This window comes from Pan paniscus, chromosome 3 (assembly GCF_029289425.2).
Source record: "Pan paniscus chromosome 3, NHGRI_mPanPan1-v2.0_pri, whole genome shotgun sequence".
Classification (NCBI taxonomy): Eukaryota; Metazoa; Chordata; class Mammalia; order Primates; family Hominidae; genus Pan; species Pan paniscus.
The window spans coordinates 108,629,838-108,653,039 of NC_073252.2; the positions used below are offsets into that span (position 1 = coordinate 108,629,838).

The 23,202-nt window shown below is 35.8% G+C and overlaps 1 protein-coding gene across 1 annotated transcript in view; it reads left to right on the forward strand.

The window, feature by feature from the left end:
* Positions 1-20,779, forward strand: part of ENPEP (glutamyl aminopeptidase) — an 85,995-nt gene extending 65,216 nt beyond the window's left edge. Inside the window, exons 12-20 of the mRNA XM_003830026.6 lie at positions 1,914-2,050; positions 2,179-2,234; positions 7,329-7,479; positions 8,499-8,572; positions 8,681-8,785; positions 8,869-9,039; positions 12,437-12,577; positions 18,753-18,831; positions 20,513-20,779. Of these exons, the coding sequence (XP_003830074.2) occupies positions 1,914-2,050; positions 2,179-2,234; positions 7,329-7,479; positions 8,499-8,572; positions 8,681-8,785; positions 8,869-9,039; positions 12,437-12,577; positions 18,753-18,831; positions 20,513-20,665 (1,067 nt within the window). The 3' untranslated portion in view covers positions 20,666-20,779. The remainder of the gene's footprint in view (positions 1-1,913; positions 2,051-2,178; positions 2,235-7,328; positions 7,480-8,498; positions 8,573-8,680; positions 8,786-8,868; positions 9,040-12,436; positions 12,578-18,752; positions 18,832-20,512) is intronic.
* Positions 20,780-23,202: the final 2,423 nt, after the last annotated feature.

The following is a 23,202-nucleotide window of genomic DNA, read 5'->3' on the forward strand; positions in this document are numbered from 1 at the left end:
TACCTATGTTATCTTATTTAATCTTCACAACAGCCCTGTGAGGGATTTTTGTCCCTGTCTTCCTTGGGGTGAACTGGGACACAGAGGGGTCAAGTGATCTGACCAAGGTCACACAGCTAGTAAGTCACAGAACAAGGATTTTATCCTAGGTCTGTGAGACTCAAAAGTTCATGCTCTTTCTCCTGTAACATATGGCTTTATGCTTAGCAAGCAACTCTCCTTCTGATACAAACATTCAAAGTGTACAGATGCCAAAAGATTAGCTTCCTTTCAACAACTTGTCCATGGGAGGATGACAAAGAAAGAGAAATTCTACATGAGTGAGGTAAGGGTTTATAATTTATCAATTACCTACTCCGAAAGTTCCTAAAGAAACTTATTGTCTTGTTGGAGAGGTTACTCATATATTATGAAAAACTACTGTGTCCTGGATATCTTCCAGACCTTGCAAACACTTCCAAAATTTAAATCATATTTCCTCCCAAACTGACTCACCTTCCCCTATTCTCTACTGGCAGCACCATTATTCATCCAGTTGTGCAATCCATTTTCCCCTCCTCTGACTGTCCACATCAAGTCAGAAAAAGGATTTTATTGATTTTACCTGTGATAAGTCTCTTGAATGCATCAACTTCTTTCTAGTTCCATCATCTCCACATTAGTGTAAGCCCTCATCCTCTATTGCCCTACATGACTACAGTGGACTCTAAATTAGTCTTCTTGTCGCTAGAATCGCCTCCAAAATATCTCCCATACCACTAGTGAAATCTTTCCAGAAAATAGACTTGAGCATGCTATTTTTCTGCTTAAAACTCTTTTCCCCTCTCATAAGATGGATTCTTAACATGGCATGTGGCTCTTCATACTGGAGGCCAGACTTTTATTTCCAGCATCATCTCCTATTTTTCAATATCACAACCTACATTGTTGGTACCTTAAAATATTTGAAACTTCTCAACTATACTATGTTCCTATACCATTATTTAAATTGTATATTGTTCATGTAAACAAAAGAGTGTATGATGTATGAACTGAAAAATATAGGAGTAACGCTAATGAACATGGTTATATCAAAGCATAGCTATTATTTTAAGTACATATCTTTTACCTAAAACATAAGTCTGCTCCTTCAGCATTGGGCTTCTAAAATCTATACAATAGAGCCTGACATATATATGGATGTTGTTTTAGAAAGAATGCTAATTTGATAAATCCATTGATGGAAAAGTATTGTTGTAACCAACTGAAATAGGAAGTAGATGGCTTTACAAAGATAAATAAATTGGAAGAACAAGTGTGAAGTCGATTACAAAATCAAGAACGTTTCATTCAGATCTCAATTCTATTGCAGGTCTTCTTGATACAGTAACATTTTAAAAGTGTTGCTGATTATCAATGTATTATCCTGCTTAGCAATAGCCATTTCCATCAACTTCAATGTTGATTTTAATAAACAAAGTATTATTTTGAGTATTTACATTTGTATCCCCTCCCCAGGCTGCCCTGGTGAATATTCTTTGTGTAATCAATCCATTATGATTAGGGATCTATGGACTACCCCTGAAGGCATGGACTTCTCTGTCTCGAGGCATTGTTTTCTTTTATTGATGGATTGACCAGCACGAAATTATTTCGCCCATTTGACAAGCTTCTGCCAGTAAAAACTATCCATCATAAATTACAGTATAATTATTTATATTACTTATTTCTTTTTTAGCTCACTCATTATAGTGGTATTCTAACGTTAGACAACTAAGTAAAAATTAGGCTTTGGGTTTTGGATCCAAATCAAACCTGCCTCCTTGAGCTAATATTTCTTTTCTTTTATTTTATTTTTGCCCTCTGGGTCTAATTTCTCTGTGTTCACAGTGCATGCAAACATGTTGCTCATTAGTGTTTATTTACTACTACAGGAATCACTTTGAACTCCTCTAATCCTAGTGGAAATGCTTTTCTCAAAATAAACCCAGATCATATTGGGTTTTATCGTGTAAATTATGAAGTAGCAACTTGGGACTCGATAGCTACAGCGCTCTCCTTGAACCACAAGGTAAGAGATAGCAATGGTTGGAAACTTTTATTTTTGTTCTAAGAACAGCATCTTAATGATATTAATTTTTTTCAACATGCTTTGCCTTAAGAATTGTGTTTTTTATCTCTCTTTCTCCCTCTTCCCAGACGTTTTCTTCAGCAGATCGTGCAAGTCTTATTGATGATGCTTTTGCCTTGGCAAGGTGCGTTTTAGAATGAGACTAAATTACTTAAAATACTGTGGGTTTTGTCATAAATCTTTTAAAAATGAATTAAACATTGCAGTATTAATAAATTTTAGCTTAAAATATCCAAAGCCACTATTTAAAACATTATTGTTTTCCTTAACTCTCTTTTCAAAAGTTCACATGAGCCTAATAGTCAAAATACTGACATTAGCCCTTAAGGTATACACAAAAACTTACCTAACTTATTGTCTTTGAGTATGGTTTGTCTATATCAGGATCCTTGAGCTAATTAGAAGTGACATTTGCAAATGATCAAAAATGTACCTTCATAATTTGATTTAATATAAAGACAAACAATGTATTTTATTAATTCAGTTCTGTGAGCCCAAGCCCAGTGTAAGATTTTATGGCTAGAATTGTCAAATCTTGTTCAGGTCACTGGGGTAAGAAGAATGAGCTATGGTGCTTTAGAACTGATCAGAATTAGGGGACCATTTGGAAAATTTGACTCTTTTTCTCATAGTCTGAAGGTAACCTGCTCTTTAGAAAAAGTGTAGATTGGGAGAACTAAGTAGTATCCATGGTACCTCTATTTTTTTTTTAATTCACATAGTCTAACACCAGTAATTTAACAAGCATTTATTAAGTTCCTAGCACTTTGCAGAAGCTGAGGACACAGCCAATTTTATTTCTCTGGCTTTGTAGTGGCCTCATTCTAGATATGAGCAATGTGCTAAGAATGAGGAGCCACTTCCCTCAGTAGCCTCCCATGGCCTCTTTCTCTGGATTGGGTATCCTTCTTATGGGACCCTATATTTCCTCATAATATTTTATTGTTATTGTTTATTAATTGTGCATTTCACCCATCAAACTGAAGGTTCATGAGGGTAGGCACCCAAACCCAGCTCCTGACTGTACGTGGCCAATAATAGTTGATAATAAATACTGACTAAATAGAGAGGTGGCAGAATAGTATAGTAGTACTAAAGGCATGGGGAAACTATTTTACACAGAGTTCCTAGATAGTATATTAAAAGTCAGAAAACCTTGACATATTTCAAGGAAGGAATTATGGGGTTCGAAAACAGGCTCTTGAACCCCATTAAAATCCTGGTTCCATATAGTCTTAAGTAAGTCTCTTAACTTCTCTCTGGCTCAATTTTCATATCACCAAAGTAGAGATGACCTTATAAGACTTCTGTGAGGAATAAATGAGATAATGGACATAAAACACTTAAAAGATTATCTGGCATGTAGAAACTCAATACATTGTATTACATGACCAAAATGCATCCACCATTAATTAGTAGTGAAGATGCGTTTAGAAGAGCTCTTCTGAATTTGTAATCTACACTCATTTTGTAGCTAATAGAAAATATGATGTTCTAGTGAATCTCCAAGTTTAACCTCCTGGATATGTAATAGATTATTTTCACTATATTACAGTATACCACTCACTCATTTAATAAATAAACATTGGCAACTTACTATGTGCCAGGCACTGTGTAGAATAGAATCTGGGAAATTAAATGATGAAATGAGATGATCAATAAGTATTTTTAAACAGAATCATTTAGTTTTTATTTTTAAATTGTCCTGTTCCAAAGCTCAGCTTCTTCACTGTTAGAAATTACAAAGAACTGTACTATCTCTACAGTTTAATTTGCACCACAATGTAGGAGGTCCTTTCTATTCCAGGATGAAGTGAAAGCCTCTTGAACAGCTCTCTCTGAGGAACTGAGTATAAAGCAAATAACTTACACTACTGAAAGACTTGCTCACATTTGCTCAGCTCCTTGGCCACAGCCCCATAAAATTGTGAAGAGCTATGGAGAGGAAGAAAATGAAACAAATTTGAAATTCAAAACATATGTAGGATCACATGAGAGAGCTAGAAAATACCTGTGCTATCACCTGGCTCAATGAGGTTCTGCAGCACATGAGGAAAATGGGACTCGGAGAGAAACAGATTCAACGAGCATTGGTTAGAGCCAAGAGGGCAGCTTCAAAGACCACTTAAGCTAAGACCATTATGAAACTTTGGTGGAGGGGGTGGAAGAGAGAAGAAATGCGTAGTTAAATAGGTGAGCAACTGTGGCAAGATTAGAATTTAAACAAGTCTACTGAGGTATTCAAAGGAATGTAGTAACCATTATATTTAATAATCAGAACTAAATGATACATCTGAAAATAAATGAATTTTTTATTCCCCTGTCTCTTCCAACTTGATGTGAAGAGGTAGTACTCTTACTGCCCTGGCGGGCATATGACTCTTTTCAAGGTAAGAAATTTACCCATCACCACTAGTTCATCCAAACCCTCTCAATTCCATAATTTGCTCAGTCAAGTAAAATCATCAAAGCTTTCTACTTCATTTAAAGCTTCTCCCTGCCCCCAGCTTAGGCCAGGTTCAGGCCAGTCACCTGCAATGGGAATGGGGTGATTGATTTCCTCTTCGTTTCTCTGCTTGGAACTTCTATGTCTCCCGAGTCACCGTGCTGCCTCTGGTTTCTCCAAAGTTAAGGCAAAGAGAACAGGGTGGGAGAGTAGGTGAGAGGGAGAAAAATCCTGATGTGCTGCCTACTTTTGGTCCTCTCTGAACTTTGTTGATGTTTAATGCTGATTCTTTTCCTTGTGTTGTGTTTTTATGGGATTTTTGTTACCCATATCCATTCCATTGAGAAGGATCTTTCTCCTGCAGTTTCCTTGAGGTGGGCAGGTGGACACTTCTGACCCACTTCTGGTCCATAGGAAGTTGTCATGTGTGCTTTGTCCTGACAATATTTGGAAGAACAGGCCACCCCATGCAGTCCCATCTCTTCACTCTGAGGCCAGAGCAGCAGCCAAATAGCCTCTCATCTTTTAGATTTCTCAGGGTGTCAGACACCAAGCCACGGTGCCTCCAAGTTCCAGGAGACACAGGTAAACCTCTTCAAGTGGTCCCACTGAAACCTCTCTCCTGAGTCTTAATTAGACAGAAAAACATCTGGTCCCCTAGCCCTTGGAGGGGAGAGCATTTACAGTGTACTCAGTATACTGACAGCACTCTTTGAAAGGCCTCCACTAAAATGTCTCTCCTTAGTTTCTCCAACCTCTTTTATAGGCTGGTGGTGGGCTATCAGCAAAGAGCCACACAGTCTTGTTCTTGACCATGTTAGTCCTGCTTTGGGGTCCTGCGTCTTTCTTTGGAGCATTGGAGCATAGGACTTAGTCTTGGGGCCTTGCCAAAACAGACACAGAAATAATTCTTCCCCCCACCCCACCCCCTGCTTGTTACAATAGTTTTTGTTGTTTTTTGTTTTCTGTTTGCAATTACTTTATATTGTCCTCTTCAGCCCACTTCTTGCTACAGCCAGGAGAGGGTGGGTAATAACATAAGGGAAAGCAGAGTATGCTGGCTGACAAGGCTGTGGGTGGGGGCAGGAGTCACTAGGTAAGGGACGAATGGCAAAGAGAACAGCTGAAAGGACCACCTAAGCTAATGATCTAAGCAGAATTTCAGCCAGGTTTCAAGGACCACTGGCTCCAAGGATATGCAAGGTAATGGCCACGTTAGCAAATAAGAACCAGCAGGTGAACATCAGTCAAGCCAAAATCATGGACCTTAGATACAAACATTTTTGTAAGTGTTTGCAGAGATGACCAGAGAACAACACAGAACTCTATAAGCAACTTTTCCCATCCTCTCATGGACTTCCCTTAAAGGAAGTGAGAAGATGGGGAATGGGAAAAGAATCCAAAGGTGATTTAGTTAATTGCAAAATGACTGTTTTAAGCCAGAAACCTGAATTTAATTGGCAAGTTCAGTTGAGTGACTAGACAGCTGGGAACTTTTTATGCCCTTCACACCACCTGAAAAACTAGCCGAAGAACCCAAGCACATGGGGTCAGTTTTACTCCCCCAGGTACCTCTCAACAATTTTTATTGTCCCTTTAGGGAGCCATGTTTGACAAGACACTATACTTAACTACTTAACTCAGGCTTCTCTAAGCAGCACTGTGCAGTCTTTCCAAATTACACTCAGGAAAACAAAAAACAAACCTGCTGTAAGAGTCCCCCAACCTTCCTAGGTGCCTTAGCTCAATATAGAAGAGCAAGAATGCTCTCATATGACCTTTGTCCTCTTCTTCATTTTATTTGGTGGAAATTTTAAGCTATAGCTTCCAACCTCTCTACACTATAGAATATAGTAGACTTCTATAATTTAAGTCCCCCAGGCTGGGCTCTCACTATATAAACAGAATATTTTTGAACAAAGAAAATTCTCAATCAAGTCTGGCCTTCAGAATTGCTGTTTGTCTATGGACTTAAATGGAGTTTGAGACCCAAAGTTGAGTAAGAATGCTAGCAGTCTTGAGTTGAGTTCCCTAGAAGTAGAGTCAGAAATAGAGGTTCTTGTACTAGTGGTTTCTTGAGAGAGTAATTTCATGAGACAGGGAATACAAAAAACAGGACAGGGAAGTGGGGAAAGCTGAGCTGATTTCAAAAGGTTCTAAAATTCTTTCAAAAGGGGAAGAAAGTGGATTCTTTAACCTTTAAAATATCAATAGTGTCTTCAAATTTTCTAGAAGAGAAAAATTTACTTTTTTAATGAATATTACTGGGAAATGTATAAGAAAGAAGATGTTATAAAGGACAATAAAAGTTCAATTTGAATGTTTTAAGCATTCAGGATTAATGAGTACTGTTATTTATGTTTCTTCTTCATAAGCAAATGTAAATAATTTCAACAAAATACATTTATAATAGTGTCTTTATGTGTTATAATCCACTTGGGAACCTAAAATTTAAAAGTTTCTATTTGTCAATATTAACTGTACAGCTAAATGGCTTTTGTTTTATTTGAAATTTTGCTGTTGTGCTTTTTCAAATGTACATCTTAATGCCTTTCTTCTTCCTTACTATTGAATGTATGAAAGCCCTACTGTATAATTTCGGACAAAACTTTTTGATTGGGCTTCAACCAATAAATGCAATTCCTTGATTGTTGAATGGAAGAATCCTCATTAACATGGAATGCTTTGATCGCCAAAACTTTCAGTTAAATGGAAACTGAAGTCTGTGGTTTTTAATTAACTGTGAGGTTTTTTTTTTTTTGTCTTTCTCAGAGCTCAACTTCTAGATTATAAGGTGGCTTTGAACTTGACCAAGTATCTCAAAAGGGAAGAGAATTTTTTACCATGGCAGAGAGCAATTTCAGCTGTAACCTACATCATTAGCATGTTTGAAGATGATAAAGAGCTATATCCTATGATTGAGGTGACGTTAATGCTATGGTATCTTATGAAAGTAAATGTTTAGCCATTAGTAGAATAGGATGCTTTCTGAGAGAAGGATCTCTTGGGGACCTAAACCATGTTTGCTTGCCAGGTGGAATCAAAAGAAAGTGCAATGACTTGACTAATCAAAGCAAAGCTATGCCGTCTATTCTTTTTCAATTTGAAGTACATCAGAATTTGTTGTTCTGCATACATACCACTTAGGTGCATTTTAGTGTTAGAAGAAATACAACAATTAATATTTTACTTAAAATATACAACATTTTAAACAGTAAATACTAATTAGATCTTTTTTAAAATGGACTTTATTTATGTTAAAGTGAATTATTCTTCTAAAATATAATATTATATCTTCTTATTCTTACTGCTGGTATTTCCACATTGAGATTTTATCATATGTAGTCATTCTAAATACCGTTTCTTTGCTTTGTGATTTCTGTAGCACGTAAGTAGGACACTTGTAATTTTAAACAAATTCTGGATTCAAATCTCTAGCTCTTCTATTTACAAAATGAAAGATCTTGAACAAATGATTTAACATTTGTGAGTCTTAATTTCCTTTGTACATTAGGAATGCCAGCACTTGCCTGCCTACGGTAATGGGATTGTGAGGATCAAATAATATGAAAGTGCTTTGTAAAACCTAAAGCAATATCAGTTATTTTTATTATTTCATATATGCTTAAACAATCTTAGTGCAGAAAGTAGGTTGAGTGTTTTCCTATTTATTACATATGTTAACTAAGAAATAGGGGTTAAAAGGGCCTTACCCAAAGTTTTATAAAACATTACAGGAAGGTCCGGGATGGTTTATATTTTCAGGATTGAAAAAAATTGCAATGTGATAAAAATTAAATACATTGTTTTTCTAAGGACAAGCGCAAAGTTCTCTGAATTAGTAGGAAAACAGATTATAACAGGGGCTGCTGAGTATAATAATTGGGATACTACTGATATGTAGTAAATTATTACTTATTGTACATAATACTTTTATTTCAGGAATACTTCCAAGGTCAAGTGAAGCCTATTGCAGATTCTCTGGGATGGAATGATGCTGGAGACCATGTCACAAAGTTATTCTCACTTTTTAACAACTAAAATTCATTTAACATTTGTTTTTTGTTTTAAGACTTGTTGAAAAGTGCTTAAGGCCCTGGATTTGTATTTGTTTGTTTTTTAAGGTTACTCCGTTCCTCCGTGTTAGGGTTTGCGTGCAAGATGGGAGACAGAGAAGCCTTGAACAATGCTTCCTCGTTATTTGAGCAGTGGCTAAATGGGACTGTAAGGTGATTACTCACATTGTTATGCTTAGAAGACACATTTGAGAAAAGAGTAGTTGAAATCTCTGAAACACTGTTTCTTCTTCTAGCCTTCCCGTAAATCTCAGGCTTCTGGTGTATCGGTATGGGATGCAGAACTCTGGCAATGAGATTTCATGGAACTACACTCTTGAGCAATACCAGAAAACTTCATTAGCTCAAGAAAAAGAAAAACTGCTGTATGGATTAGCATCAGTGAAGAACGTTACTCTTTTGTCAAGGTAAGTTGGGCTTTTATTTCACATATATAAATAGTATTTAATAGTTTATGTGTCACAGTCTCTTTAAGAGTCTGATTAAAGTATGATGTTTTGTTTCCAAAAAAATCCATTAAAAGTTATTTTCCCTGCAAGAAACAAAATATCCATGTAAGACTGGCCTAAACAATAAGGAAATGTAATCTCATATGAACACATTCTGGAGGTAGGTAGCTTCCAGTTGTGTGCAGCGGCTCAACATTTTCACCAAGGACCCAGGCTCTTCTCTTTCTGATTTTCAATGATCGACATGTTGGATGTCTCATGACTTCCAGAGCTTGAAACATTTTGTTTTTACACAAACATGTGTAATGGAGGTAGGACAGGAGCAAAAGAGTTTCCTGACAAGGCTCTGTCTCTTATGCCAACAGGACAATTGTCTCCAATTCTCCTCATAATCCAGAACTGGGTCACCCTTCATCATTGTGAGTCACACTCTGGGTCTGCTACTTGATCCTTTGCTCACTAGGGTGAACTTGAATTCCTTTGGCTGATTTGAGCCAATTAGAATTATCTGGGACTGGGGTAGACGTCTGTTTTACCTAAGATCAAGGATATCTAATGGTATCAGAGCAAAACTGGGCTCTGTGAGTAGAGAAAGAGGAGTGTCTGCCACAAATGTATTTACACTTTACTCAGAAGGCACAAAGCTCATCTATGACTCATTTCCCACTCTGCATTTATACTTGAAATCAACAAGCTTCTTCCTTAATTCATTTTTTGCTTAGTTATAGTGTCTGAGTTATTTACTTCATTTATTTAACCAACACTTATGGTGTCCTTTCTATGTATAGATATATAGATTGTGGAAATAAAAATGAATAAAACATGAATAAAAATGACATCTATCCTTGAGATACTTACAGCTTCATGGGAGAGGCAGAATGTAAACAGTAAATTACAATGCAGTACCAATTTAAAAGGACGACCAGAAGCAGTTTGCTTTTACCAGGTAGAGCCAATAATATACCTTCAGCCTCTTTCCTCAGGGCTATATAGTAATTCTCCTGCTCTCTGCCATGACAGTTCATCAAGAACTTGATCATCTTGGCTGGGCACAGTGGCTCATGCCTATAATCCCAGCACTTTGGGAGGCCGAGGCAGGAGGTTTTCTTGAGCCCAGGAGTTCAAGACCAACCTGGGCAACATAGCGAGACCTCGTATCTATTTAAAAAAAAAAAAAAAGAACTTGATCATTTTCACATTTCACAAAACATCACTAATTCATTACTTTGATGGCATTGTGCTGATTGTATCTGGTAAGAAAATTAGCAAGAACTTTAGATGCCTTAGTAAGAACCTTGTGAACTAGGGGATGAAATAAATTCAGGATCCCACCACTTTAGTGCAATTTCTGGAAGTTCAATAGTTTAAAGCATATCACAACATTCCCTCCAAAGGAAAAGAAATTTGTTGCACCTTGACTGACATGCCACAGAAAAAGATTATTTTAGTGGACTTAGTAAACTTTTTTTAAATTTTGGAAGCAACATATCTCACATTTGAGTGTGTTACTTTAACCATGTACAGAGTCTTCCAGTTTCAAATAATGACTGGAGTAAAAGAAGATTCTGCAGCAAGTCCAGGCTGCAGTACGAGCTTCCTTGGAATCCCTTTCTTATTTGAAACATGTGATTGATATGTTGTATTTTCATATAAGTAGATTTACCCACACAACTGCAAGTGCAAAGAAAATGTAGGACCTTGATTTTCTATCTGATTATTCCCAAGAGTTCTCACACTGCTGAGTGATGAGCCAGTGAGAGGGAGAACAACTGATGTTGACTATCTTTGTCTGCCAGTCTAGTTTTTAAATGAGTTGTTAAACTAGAATTCTCATTGAAATAGTCTCTTGGAGTAAATGTTCAGTCTTCTAGAGTTCCTTCCCTTCCTCATGGTCCTTCTGCACAGGGAGACATGCCACCCTTGTGGTGATGGAGAAAGAGACCTCTGATTTTTGCTGCTTTGGCCTTAAGGTGTTTACCTATTTTGGTCTGGGCCAGAGTCTGCTGAGTTTTCATTGATCATATTTTACCTTCTGGTGCACTATCTGTCATCCAGAGATGAAAGCAGTGGTCCCAGTCACTTGCTTCTGTTCATGAAGTACCTGTGCTGTATGTATGGTATTTTTGTTTTCCCATCAGGTCTTCCAGTGTCCCTGCCTCTTATTGCTAGGCTGAAGAAACTGATAGCTTCCCATAAACAGGACCCACAAGTCGAAGGAACCAGGATCATTACCTTAAACTCAGTAATATATTCACCTCACCTTGCCTACGATGTACTATCACTCTCCCATGCCATTTTGGCATAGCACAAAAGTACATGCTGAACTATAGACCTGTTCTTAAGGGGTTGTGTTTTCCAGTTTCACATGTGGCATGGAATTTATTTAAGCTTGAGTTTTCTCCAGTCTCATTTAGGGTAAATTTCTACATCAAGTATGCTAAGGGTCTTGATATATTAATAAAAGCATACATAATTTAGAAATACCTTTTCTGTTTGACAAAGGCTGACTCTCAAAGGCTCACAACTCAAGTTGAACAGTGATCCCTTTGTTGTAGTTATTATCTCAATATCTTCCTAAAGATATAAATGAATTAAGCCAATGGGTAGGATGCCATGGGGCAGCAAGACTTGAGTAACATGAAAATACATCTAATCTATCAGTAGTAGACATCTATTTTTGAGGTTCCCTTGTCACAGTGAACAAAATGTGTGCTGACCTTATTTGGAAACACTTTTTCAATACAATATACACTTGTAAGATCTTGGGCTAGAAACGCTACTCTAGGTATAGCCATGGCATACAATTAAACCTATCCATTTAGTCATTTAATTTATCTTGTACTTATTTGTATTCTTAATTATTGCCAACTAATATAGCCATATAGGTTACATTATAGGATTATTTCTTACAATCTAGGGAAGAGCAAACAACTGCTTTCCTATAGAATATAAGAGCATAGATACATTCTCTTAATTTACTGGCTTCTTTTAAAAATCCAGTGGGATAATAAGTAAGTGTGTGAAGTACTCTATTCAATAAATGCTGTTTTAAAATATTATTGGTTAAAATTCTGTGTTTTAAAATTGTTTTTGGTGCTTCTAAAATAATTTAATTTTAAATGTTTTATAGTTTACATTCCACTAGTCTTTAAAATCATAAGTTGGTCTTTTAAAACAGTTAAACATATCAGAAAATTTTAAGTTGTCTTTCATCATTTGTCATATTTAATTAACTTTGTCAGTTGATACCTCAAGAATTGAATTGCTGGCATGAAAACTATTTTGTATTGGAATTTAGCTAAGGGTGAACATTAAAAGTTCACTTTGAATTGTTTTTCTGTTTGGCTTCTCTTAGGTATTTGGATTTGCTCAAGGACACGAACCTTATTAAAACTCAGGATGTGTTTACAGTCATTCGATATATCTCATATAACAGCTATGGGAAGAACATGGCCTGGAATTGGATACAACTCAACTGGGACTATCTAGTCAACAGGTGCGATGATCTGATAATGGTCTGCTGTTCTCTTTGTTTCATACTATCTACTGGTTCCTTCATTTTTCTTTGGGCCACTGTCTCTGACATCTATACAATATCTAAAATGGCATATTATTAGAGGTAAAGGATCATGGTATTATCCTTCCAGGGAAGCAATGTACTAGTTAATTTTAAGAACAATTATTGTTTCAACTGACCTATAGGATTCTGAGATCTGGAAGACTAAATTGCATTATTTTTAGTTTGGTTAAAACAAGTTAATACAATTCTGCCTGTTGTGCTAGTACCTAGCATAATGCCAGGCACATATTTAGTTCTCAATTAATGTTTGATGAAAGCTAGGTAAAAATTACTGGACCTGGGTTCAAATTAGAGTTCTATATCATACTGAGCTTATGTGGGTGATAACTATTACCTATCCTGACCAGATAATGAAATTTCAAGTATTTTGAATGTTTCTTAAAAGGGAATTATATTTCCTAGGCAATAGAACTTTTAAAATGGGAAATAGCAAGGAAAAGAGCAAAATCAGTTAAAGAGATGCCTTTCCAAACTTCGTATTTCCTCAGGCCCGTGCAGAAGAAAGATTGCTGCTCTTGGTTCTGATACTCTAAATATAATGCACAATTTCCATCCAAAAGGCAGTTCTTTGATAGAGTATAAAATAGAATATAGAATAAACGTATGTCCCAAATAAACATATAAACATTGATGAAAAGACCTTTACCATCTGTAATCCGTACATTAGGAAATAGCCTGTGTTATCTCCTCTTAATCTCTCCTGTCAATCCAGCGGCACTGTCTCATTGATAATGACTGCCTTGTGAGAAATACCAACTCTAATTATAACTTTTAATTATTTTCTCTTTTCTACCCCACAGCTCACCAGAGTGCTATTATGTCCATTTACATTTCTTTTCCTTCTGAGATTCAGATTCTACCTTTAGCTCCCAACCAAAATACACTACATTGCTTCTGCCTGCTTGTGATAAATCTTTACCTTTTCTATTCTTGTAACTATTGAGTGTCACTGTTCATCCATCTCTATGAAGATTGGTTGGTGTGCATGTGAGTGTGTGTGTGTGTGCACGCACACATGTGCATTGTTCATCTTTTATGATTGTTTAAATGAAATGCTTAATTTAGAATGAATGAATATACCTATTAAGAATATGTTATTATCTAGATGTAACTGTTTATATCATGCAAGGTAATACCCTCCATTTTGAAAAATATATGGCTAGTGATAAATACTGCGTATTTTGTTTTAGTTGAAAAGACCATACAACTATCTCTTTTTCTGTGGTGTGTGGTGCAGGAAACCTATGTAGATGAAGCACAAAAGTTACTTTTGAGTTACTATGAAAAGATAAGTAAATAATGGTTTATTTTGCATAAAATGGCCATTAACTTATTGTTTATTGAATAAATATTTCTCAAGGCCTATTTGAGTAGCTATGCTGTGATTTATTTCAAATAATGCATTTTTCATTTTTAAAAATTAGTTGTTTCACTTCAGGAAAATTAAGAAGTAGAAAAAAAAAGGTTTTGCCTTGTCATAAAATTCATAAGTGTCTGGCCTTAAAATAAATGTATTAGGCCTGGTAAATTGATTATTTTTCAAGATAAAATAAGAAGATAAACTATTTCCAGAAGTACTCCAAAACTCTTGCCCAAGGCTTTAGCATTTCTTCATAATCTAATGATCTAATTCTCATGAGACATTATTTCAAATGGCCCCAAACGTAAAATTGCTAATAACCACATGTCTAATACACACAAACACCCAATATTAATTGTACTTGGCTTGAATAAACAGAACTTCCCTATGAAAATTGGATAATAAAAATTAAACAAAAATGAGCAAAACTTTATCCAAATAATCCCAAACACTTGAACATTTTCCAAATTTCAGGATGAATAGTTTTACTATCTCCATTTCTGAACAATTTATGGTCATCCTGAAATAAATAATCTTCTATTTAAATAAAGCTTTTGTCATGTGATTTTTATGACAACTGATGGCCACACTGCTAATGTCCTTGCCAGTTTGAGACTTAGCCACAAAGTCCCAAAGATACTTCAGAAATTATTCTTTGCTTTTGTTTCTTCCAATAAACTCTTAGATGAAACTGTGAAGTTGAGTTGACCCAATAATAAGGTGGTGTGATTTTAGTTTATGACAGTAGATGAAAAACTAAGTCATTAGGACATGATTGAAACCCTTCAAATACTACCTCATAAACCAAACAATTTAATAAGCACTTAAAAGTTTTGTGTGTATTAAAATTATTTCCTTGGATAACAGTATACTTGTATAAATATTAAATCCAAGAAGACAATATTTGTAAATTTTTTTCAAATTATTTAAAATATAATTAAATCCTTATTTTAGTTTTTAAAAATAACCAATACGATAAGCATGCAGTATATTTTCCCTTATTTTCTATACTTTATATGATATTAGTTTCCTGGGGTGTACATATTTTGTTCTGGCATTTCTGGTATTTAAACAAGTAGTTGCAGTTTTCACTCAGCATATTCATTGCTAGTTTCTAAATATGTCCTTTAGACAAAACAGAAATAAATATTACAGAAATTATAGAAGGTCACTGAAAAAATTGTTTTATTAGCTGCAATTAGCAGACTTTCTTTGAATCTATAGAATCTCATCAAAGCAACTCAGTGTGATTTGCTTTTTTAAATTCCTATTTTCTTATTGTGAAACTGGTATGTGTTTTTTGCACAAAATGCATACAAACAAAAATAAAAGTATAAAAATTACCTGTAATGCAACCACCAAGAAATAACTCCTATTGTCATATTACTGTTTCTCCTTGAGTTTTTCCATGGCTGTTTACTTAATTTACAGAAATGGAAACATATTATAAATATGGTTTATAACTTGCTTTTTTTCCTCATCATCCTATATTGTGGGTGTCTTTTCATGTCTTTAAGTGTGCATCTTCAATATTATTTTGAATGGCTTAATAATGTTTCAATGTGTACATACATCTTAGTTTATTTAGCCAATCCCTATATGTTGGACAATAGAATTGTTTCCCTACAACTATACGTAGTGTATTGATGAACAGTCTTGTACACTGAATCCTTCGTTGTTTTTTTTAATGTCCTTGACAATTTCTTTAGAATACAAGTAGTGGTAGAAGTAATGCTACTGGGTGAAAAGATGTGTTTATTTTTAGGGTTTCTGATAAATGTTGCAGAATTGCCATTCTAAAAACTGTTGCTAGTAACTGCCTATGTTCCCAACCTTTTTCAATGCTCAGTGTTGTTATTTTTATGTATCTTTGTTAATTGAATATGTGAAAACTGATATCTCATTTTAAATTACATTTCTTCCATCCAGTAAATATTGTGGAGCACCTACTCTGTGCTACGCATTATGACTGGCATTGGGGATGCAGTAGTAAGGAGAAGCAGACCTGGTTCTCCGTCGTCATGAAGCTTTGAGTAGAGACAAATTTTAAGTAAAGAGTCACACAAATACATGTATACTTTATTATACATAAATTATTAAAGTATAAAAAGGTTCAGGTCTTAGGCAAAAATGTTATTCAAAATGGTAGACCATGGAATCTAAACTACATAAAGAAATAAATGCAAGAATAGGAAGATCTGATGGTTTAAGTGATAGAGGGGTGGGAATAGTCAAAGGGCCAGAAGTCCAGGTAAAGTGAAAGAACAGTCACAGTGGAAACTGAAAGACATAACATGTCATAGAGGGTGAATAAATTAGCAATTTTAGAGGCAGATGACTTATGGATGATCACAAAGTATCATAGGAATTTGGTGGCTGAAGTCGAGTGAAGAAAATATCATCGGAAATAAGGTTAAGGAACTAAGAGACGAGATGTTATATCATTCATCTATGTGGATCTAGAAATTACCTAGAATGATGGCATGGCTTGGAGGAGTCAGGTACCAGAATGTATCATTAAATGCGAGGGACTAACATAAGGGAACAGAGGTTTTTAAAGAGGCTGGAGGAATGCTGGTCTGGAAGCAGCAATGGGGAGCATGAGCACACTGACTACTTCCTGACCTGATGCTACAAAGGATGTGGGAATATAAACATTCTCTAAGTGAGAATGAGAAGTAGTGTTCCCTGTAAAGGGACAGTTCCAGAGGGCTAGGTGAAAGGGTTCAAGAGCCTGGGGAGATCTAGGAAATGTGTCAGAGGCAAGAAAGTACACACTTTTAGGGGCAGCATTACTAATGCCTCAGAATCACATTTTAGATAATGACTGATGACATTAGGGATGAAAAAACATATTGGCTTTAAATTCAGTGGCATCTGTGATAAGAGTGGGCACTGGACCTGGTACACTGAAATCATGCTTGATTACTAGAACATTTTATTCTTTTCTCATTGGTACATTTTCATTCTTTTGCTAAATTCATGCTGGCATATTTCTCCCTGTTACCAATTTGTAAGGGTTCTTTATATGGCAAAAATATTTGCTCTTTATCATATATATTACAACGATTTGTTCTCCATTAGTATTTGGCTTTTAATTTTGTATATGGTAGGATTTTTTTTTTTTTTTTGTATAAAACTTTTTTGTTACCCAGACTAGTCTTGAACTCCTGGGCTCAGTGGATCCTCTCATCTCAGCTTCCCAAGTCACAGGGATTACAAGGGCAAACCATCACCTCCCAGCTCAGTATAAAAGTTTTTAATTTGCATAAAACAATCTATCAGCTTTTATCTTCATGATTTCTGCCTTTGCATATATATATAGGAACGGAAATATTTAATATTTATAAAAATTATATATATGTATATATATAAATTTTTTTTTGAGGCAAGGTCTCACTCTGTCACCCAGGCTGGAGTGCAGTGGCACAATCTTGGTTCACTGCAGCCTCGACCTCCCCAGTTCAAGCGATCCTCCCGCCTCACCCCCGAAAGTAGCTGGGACTACTTGTGGGGCGCACACCACCACGTGCCCAGCTACTTTTTGCATTTTTGTTAGATATGGGGTTTCGCCATGTTGCCCAGGGTGGTCTTGAGCTCCTGACCTCAAGCCATCTGTCCACCTTGAGATGGCAAAGTGCTGGGATTACAGGCGTGAGCCACCGCAGCCAGCCTGTAATAATTTTTAAATGTAAAATTTATCCTATTGCTGTGTACATATTTTCTTGTATCCCTCCTCAACATTCCAGGGGTTTAAGGTTTATACATAATTTTGTGGGTTTCTTGCACTGTGATTAGTTGTGATGAGATTTTTTTACCTCTATCACAACCAGTTGTGGTCTATAAGGAAACTTCTGATTCTTGCTTTTTATGAAAGAAAATGCAAAGAGAACAGGGATAGAATATCATCTTTAAAATTCTGTCTTGGAACTTAGCTTTAGGTTTCTTTGCTTAGGCAGACTGATACAGATCATAACCCCCACATGCCAGCAACGAATAAAGCTTTTCGAAAGCAGAATAAATAGCCTATATTTAAATTTCTGTACCAGTAGGAAGATGCATAGAGTATTAGCATAACGATGCTGGAGGTGTTCTGCCGTAACGGAAACATAGAAAGGCAGCCGCTGAAAGGGCATGTGTGGGTAATTAGTTCTCACTACGGTTAGACTCCTGAAGTGAGTGGTCCAAGTTGTTAGCGTGCTTCTGCTCTGTGAGGCCAGGCCAGTATCCTGTCTGCATGGCTGAAGACGAATCACTGGTATGTACATGTTCTAGCTTGGGGGAAGAGGAAAAAAAAACCAAGAAGTCTAGGCAAGCAATTTCCCTTTATTTAAGCAAGGAAGCTGCAGCTGAACATTGTGCTAATGTTCTGTTGGTAGGAATTGGGTTACCTGTGGACATCTAGCTATGAGAGAGCCTGAGAAACAGTCTCTAGCAGGGCGCTCATGTGTGCAGGAAAAAAAAAAAAAAAAACAGATTTGGGGACTACAACAAGCAGTCTTCCATATCTGAGAGGGTCGTGTCAATTTGTCTACCAAAAGAAGTGCAGAGTGTACTAAGAATTTATCTCGAATAGAATGATTTTAAGTAAAATGGGTTTTCTTACTGTGTTTTGCTTACTTTGAAAGTTACTTTTAAAAACTATGAAATAAAAAGGAAACATCTGCATTTAGAGAAAATATGTAACATTCTGAGCACTTACACTTCCTTTTACTCTAAATTTCTCTCCAGATATACACTCAATAACAGAAACCTTGGCCGAATTGTCACAATAGCAGAGCCGTTCAACACTGAACTGCAACTGTGGCAGGTATGAAGATAAATTCCTCTGCATTTGTCCAAGAAGGAGCAGAATGAAACTTTTTTAAAAAAAATTTTACTTTAAGTTCTGGAATACATGTGCAGAATGTGCAGGTTTGTTACATAGGTATACATGTGCCATGGTGGTTTGCTGCACCTATCAACCCACCATCTAGGTTTTAAGCCCCGCATGTGTTAGGTATTTGTCCTAATGCTCTCCCTCCCCTTTCTCCCCGCCCCCTGACAGGCCCTGGTGTGTGATGTTCCCCTCCCTGTGTCCATGTGTTCTCATTGTTCAGCTCCCACTTATGAGTGAGAACATGCAGTGTTTGGTTTTCTGTTCCTGTGTTAGTTTGCTGAGAATGATGGTTTCCAGCTTCATCCATGTCCCTGCAAAGGACATGAACTCATTCTTTTTATGGCTGCATAGTATTCCATGGTGTATATGTGCCACATTTTCTTTATCCAGTCCATCATTGATGGGCATTTAGGTTGGTTCCAAGTCTTTGATATTGTAAACAGTGCTGCAATAAACCTACATGTGCATGTGTCTTTATAGTAGAATGATTTATAATCCTTTGGGTATATACCCAGTAACGGGATAGAATGAAACTATTTTTTCAAATAGAAATGATATTTTCTCAATTCAAATCACAGAAGACAATGAGAAAGAAAATTCTTTTTGGTTTTGTATTTTTAAATTATATATATTTAAGGTGTAAAACATGTCTTTATTTATCTTGATAAGTATACACAGTGAATTGAGAAATAATTCTTGTATCTAATAAAATGTACACCTATTTTTTTTCTAAACATAAAACAATTCAAAGAGCCTCTAAAAAAGTTTAAAAGCTGCAAAAGTTGAGGTGGCGGGGGGCTGAGAAGGCCACACCAGACAGTTCAGCTCATGAAATCATGGGCAGAAAGTCTCGCCTCTCCTGTAAATGTAACTCTGGAACAAGTAGGTCAAGATTTGATTCCATTCAGAATTCATAGTTTTGCAATTTCAAAACTAATCTCAAATCTTTCAGGTTTCAAATATCTCAAGTCCAAAGGAGGAGAGATGTCTATTAATGTTGAACAGGCAGAGATTGTATGAAGTTTCAATATCTGTGTGTTAGATATTGAATGCTAAGAGTTTTCTGTATGTTAAAAAGCCAAATTATTCTTATTTTTATAGCAAATAATCCTAGTATGGTTGAGTTTGGGGTAGGGCTTTGGAGGTCAGAGGGAGTACAGCACTAATTTTAAGAAAGATTTGTTTTATGAGTCCTTAATAAGTGAACTGAAAGTACATTAAAATACTCCAGACTCCTGGAGTGAAAGGCTAAGGAAAACCATCACTCCATAGGTGAGATTTTTCCAGGGAACACCTTGGGGAATTCAGAGAAAATAGAGAAAGCAGCAGAAACAGAAATGGGCATGCTAGCGACTGACATGCTGCCATCCTTCCCCAAAATGTCAGAGCCTATTTTGGCTTGACATGCTGTGGGGATCCAAAAGCCATGGGTAACTATTGCTAATCTGAGAGATGGGTTCAGTCTGAATGATGCGCCAGAGGTGTAGCTCAATGTTGTGCAGTGATACTGAATTTCTAGGTAAGAAGAAAGCAAATCCAGTTTGTGAATGAAATTCTTGAAGACTAATTTGGCTATAAATGACAATCCTAATTACTCCCCTCTCTTTTCTAGATGGAGAGCTTTTTTGCAAAATATCCACAAGCTGGAGCAGGAGAAAAACCTAGGGAACAAGTGCTGGAAACAGTGAAAAACAATATCGAGTGGCTAAAACAACATAGAAACACCATCAGAGAATGGTTTTTTAATTTACTTGAGAGTGGTTAATGTATTCAAATGTTAGAGTTTAATTTTGTGAATCTATTGTTTCTCCTCTGAAGCATTTGGTGGCCTAATTTACAAGCACGATGGAGAGAGCCTTATAAACAGATAATGCTTTTACTAAGCACTGTGTTTATATGTCTTGCAAAGCCTTTAAATTGTTCCTCTTTGTTTATGAAGAAAGATACTAATAGAGTACTTAATATACTCAGGGATTTCTTCTAAGTGTACTTCATAAGAGATTCTTTACAAACTGAAGATAATGAAATAGTTATTTTAATACCTTTAAATATCATGCTTTGTATCTTAAATCTGTGAAGTAGAACAATTTGGTCTTAGCTTTACATTTTCAGTACCAAAGAAACACCACTTAATCTTCTCTCTTGATTGATTTTTAAAGTTTAAATACCAGTACTTGAGGGACCAATATTACCATCTTAATCTTTATTTTATTATTCAGAATTATACAGACCTAATATCATTTTATTCACATATGTCTTACTACTTTAAATCCTACCAAAGTAACCTGGGCTTAAGTTTTACTTGAGGATCATATGAATTAGCCAGAAGAATGGCTGACTGTTGCCTTTGCTCTTATAAAATCAATAAGAGAACTCTCCTCTTTTTTTAAAAATAAATCTAAATGATTATCTTGAAAAAGTATTGTTTTCCAGTGTCACTTGACTCTTGAATAAAAATAACTGCAGTGTTCCCCAAATAATTTAACACATTGCAAATATGATTCAAGAATCTGGCCTTTTTCATGCTTGGTACTCTCTTCTCTTGCTCCATTCCTTACAAAGCTCCTTCAAATATGCTATGAAATTAGAGGGAACATAGTGCTTAACTCTGCTCCATGGATTTTAGAGGAAAAAAGCTAAATAATTGGAAACTGTTCAGGAAAGAGAGAAGGCAGATTATTTCTTAAAACTAAATGGAATTAGAATTTAGCTTTGACCTCACCTCGCAATCTAAGTGTGAAAATGGGGAGACCTGTGGGCATCCCCAGCATGACTCTGCATATCTGAGCATATATCTCCTTATAGATCAATTTTATGTATAAACCCTTAGATCCTAATCCATACAGAATAGCACTGATCAAATTTAAATGCATGACTTGATTAAAGACATCAATTTCATAGAAGCTGGTGGCAAGAATATGTTTAATATGGCACTTGATACCTCCTAGATCCATAATGTAAGTCCAATAGGCAGAAAAGATGGTAAGTTACGATGTTTCAATCTGCTATATCTAGAAAATCTAAATTTATTTGGAACTTTCAAAAATGTAAGGTAATTTAGAATTGGCTTGATGAGAGTTGAAGCATATGGAAACAAAACCTTAGCTTTAACTTTATTTATACAATAATGTGCCCTAATCATGTACTCTGAAACTTTATAAACTTTCCTGTTGCTGTTTCTTAATTATCACCTCTCAATCCGTACAGCCAAACTACTAAATTCAAATGTAGACTGGGTTGTGGGTGGCAGATATAGAAGAAGAAATTTCCAGACCAAAAAATATTAAATATTATTTTAAATTATTTCAGAAGCAAAAACATATTAACATCATAACTTATCAGAAAAACCCCACTATCCTCATAAGATTAACTTAAAATTCTGACCACAATCAGAACCAGCACCTGAAGTCTCTGTATTGTTTCAAGTAGGACATATTATGAGGTGAGATGGTTTATGCTTCTGTTTTATGAAATTAATACATTTTAAAAGAAAAATGTTAGTTTAAGGGGGTGGTAAATAAAACAGATTTCAACTTGCCTACAAGACATTCTATTTCATGCGTTTTCCTTTTGTTGTTCTATTTCATTCTATTTTAAGCATTAAAACTGAGAACAAATTGTTTACTTCTTTTCACTCCACACTCAAAGTATGGATCTATACCTTGTCAGAATAAGTCTTCTAGACCATCAGGTCCTTCTCAAACAATACCTGTTTTTTAAAAGGCTGATGCCCAATAGATAGATCTATGCCAAGCACAGTTTATTACTTTGCTTGCTTGGTTTTGCACAGTATTCACAGGGGACAAAAAATTTAATATGATGTTTCCAAAATTAAGCCACAGTAAATTTAAATAATTAATTTTAATAGAAAAAAATGTAACCATTTAATTTCAAGAATTAACTGGAAAATATGGGAAGCAAGGTCATGTAGCAAAAAGCAAGGCCAGTATTACTGCCTCCCCTCTAGGCAGCCCACTCCTGTATTCCAGATCATTGCTATGTACCCACATAATTATAAATTAGGAGTTTAAATAATAAAACATAGATGTAAAACTGACAGGCAAGGGAGGTTTGGGAAGCAGGGGTGAGATGTATACCTGGGTTGAAGGTAATGATACTCCTACAGCTTACCCTCCAAGTTGGTGAAGTGTTAGTCCAAAAGTAGAAAAAAACAGAGTAGGGGCAAAAATCTAGAACAATAATTCTCAAAGGGAATTGGGGGATGAGAAGGAAGTAGAAAAGAGGGGATTCAAATTACCAGTGGTGCTTTCTAAAACACGGTTAGGTAATCATCATCATCAA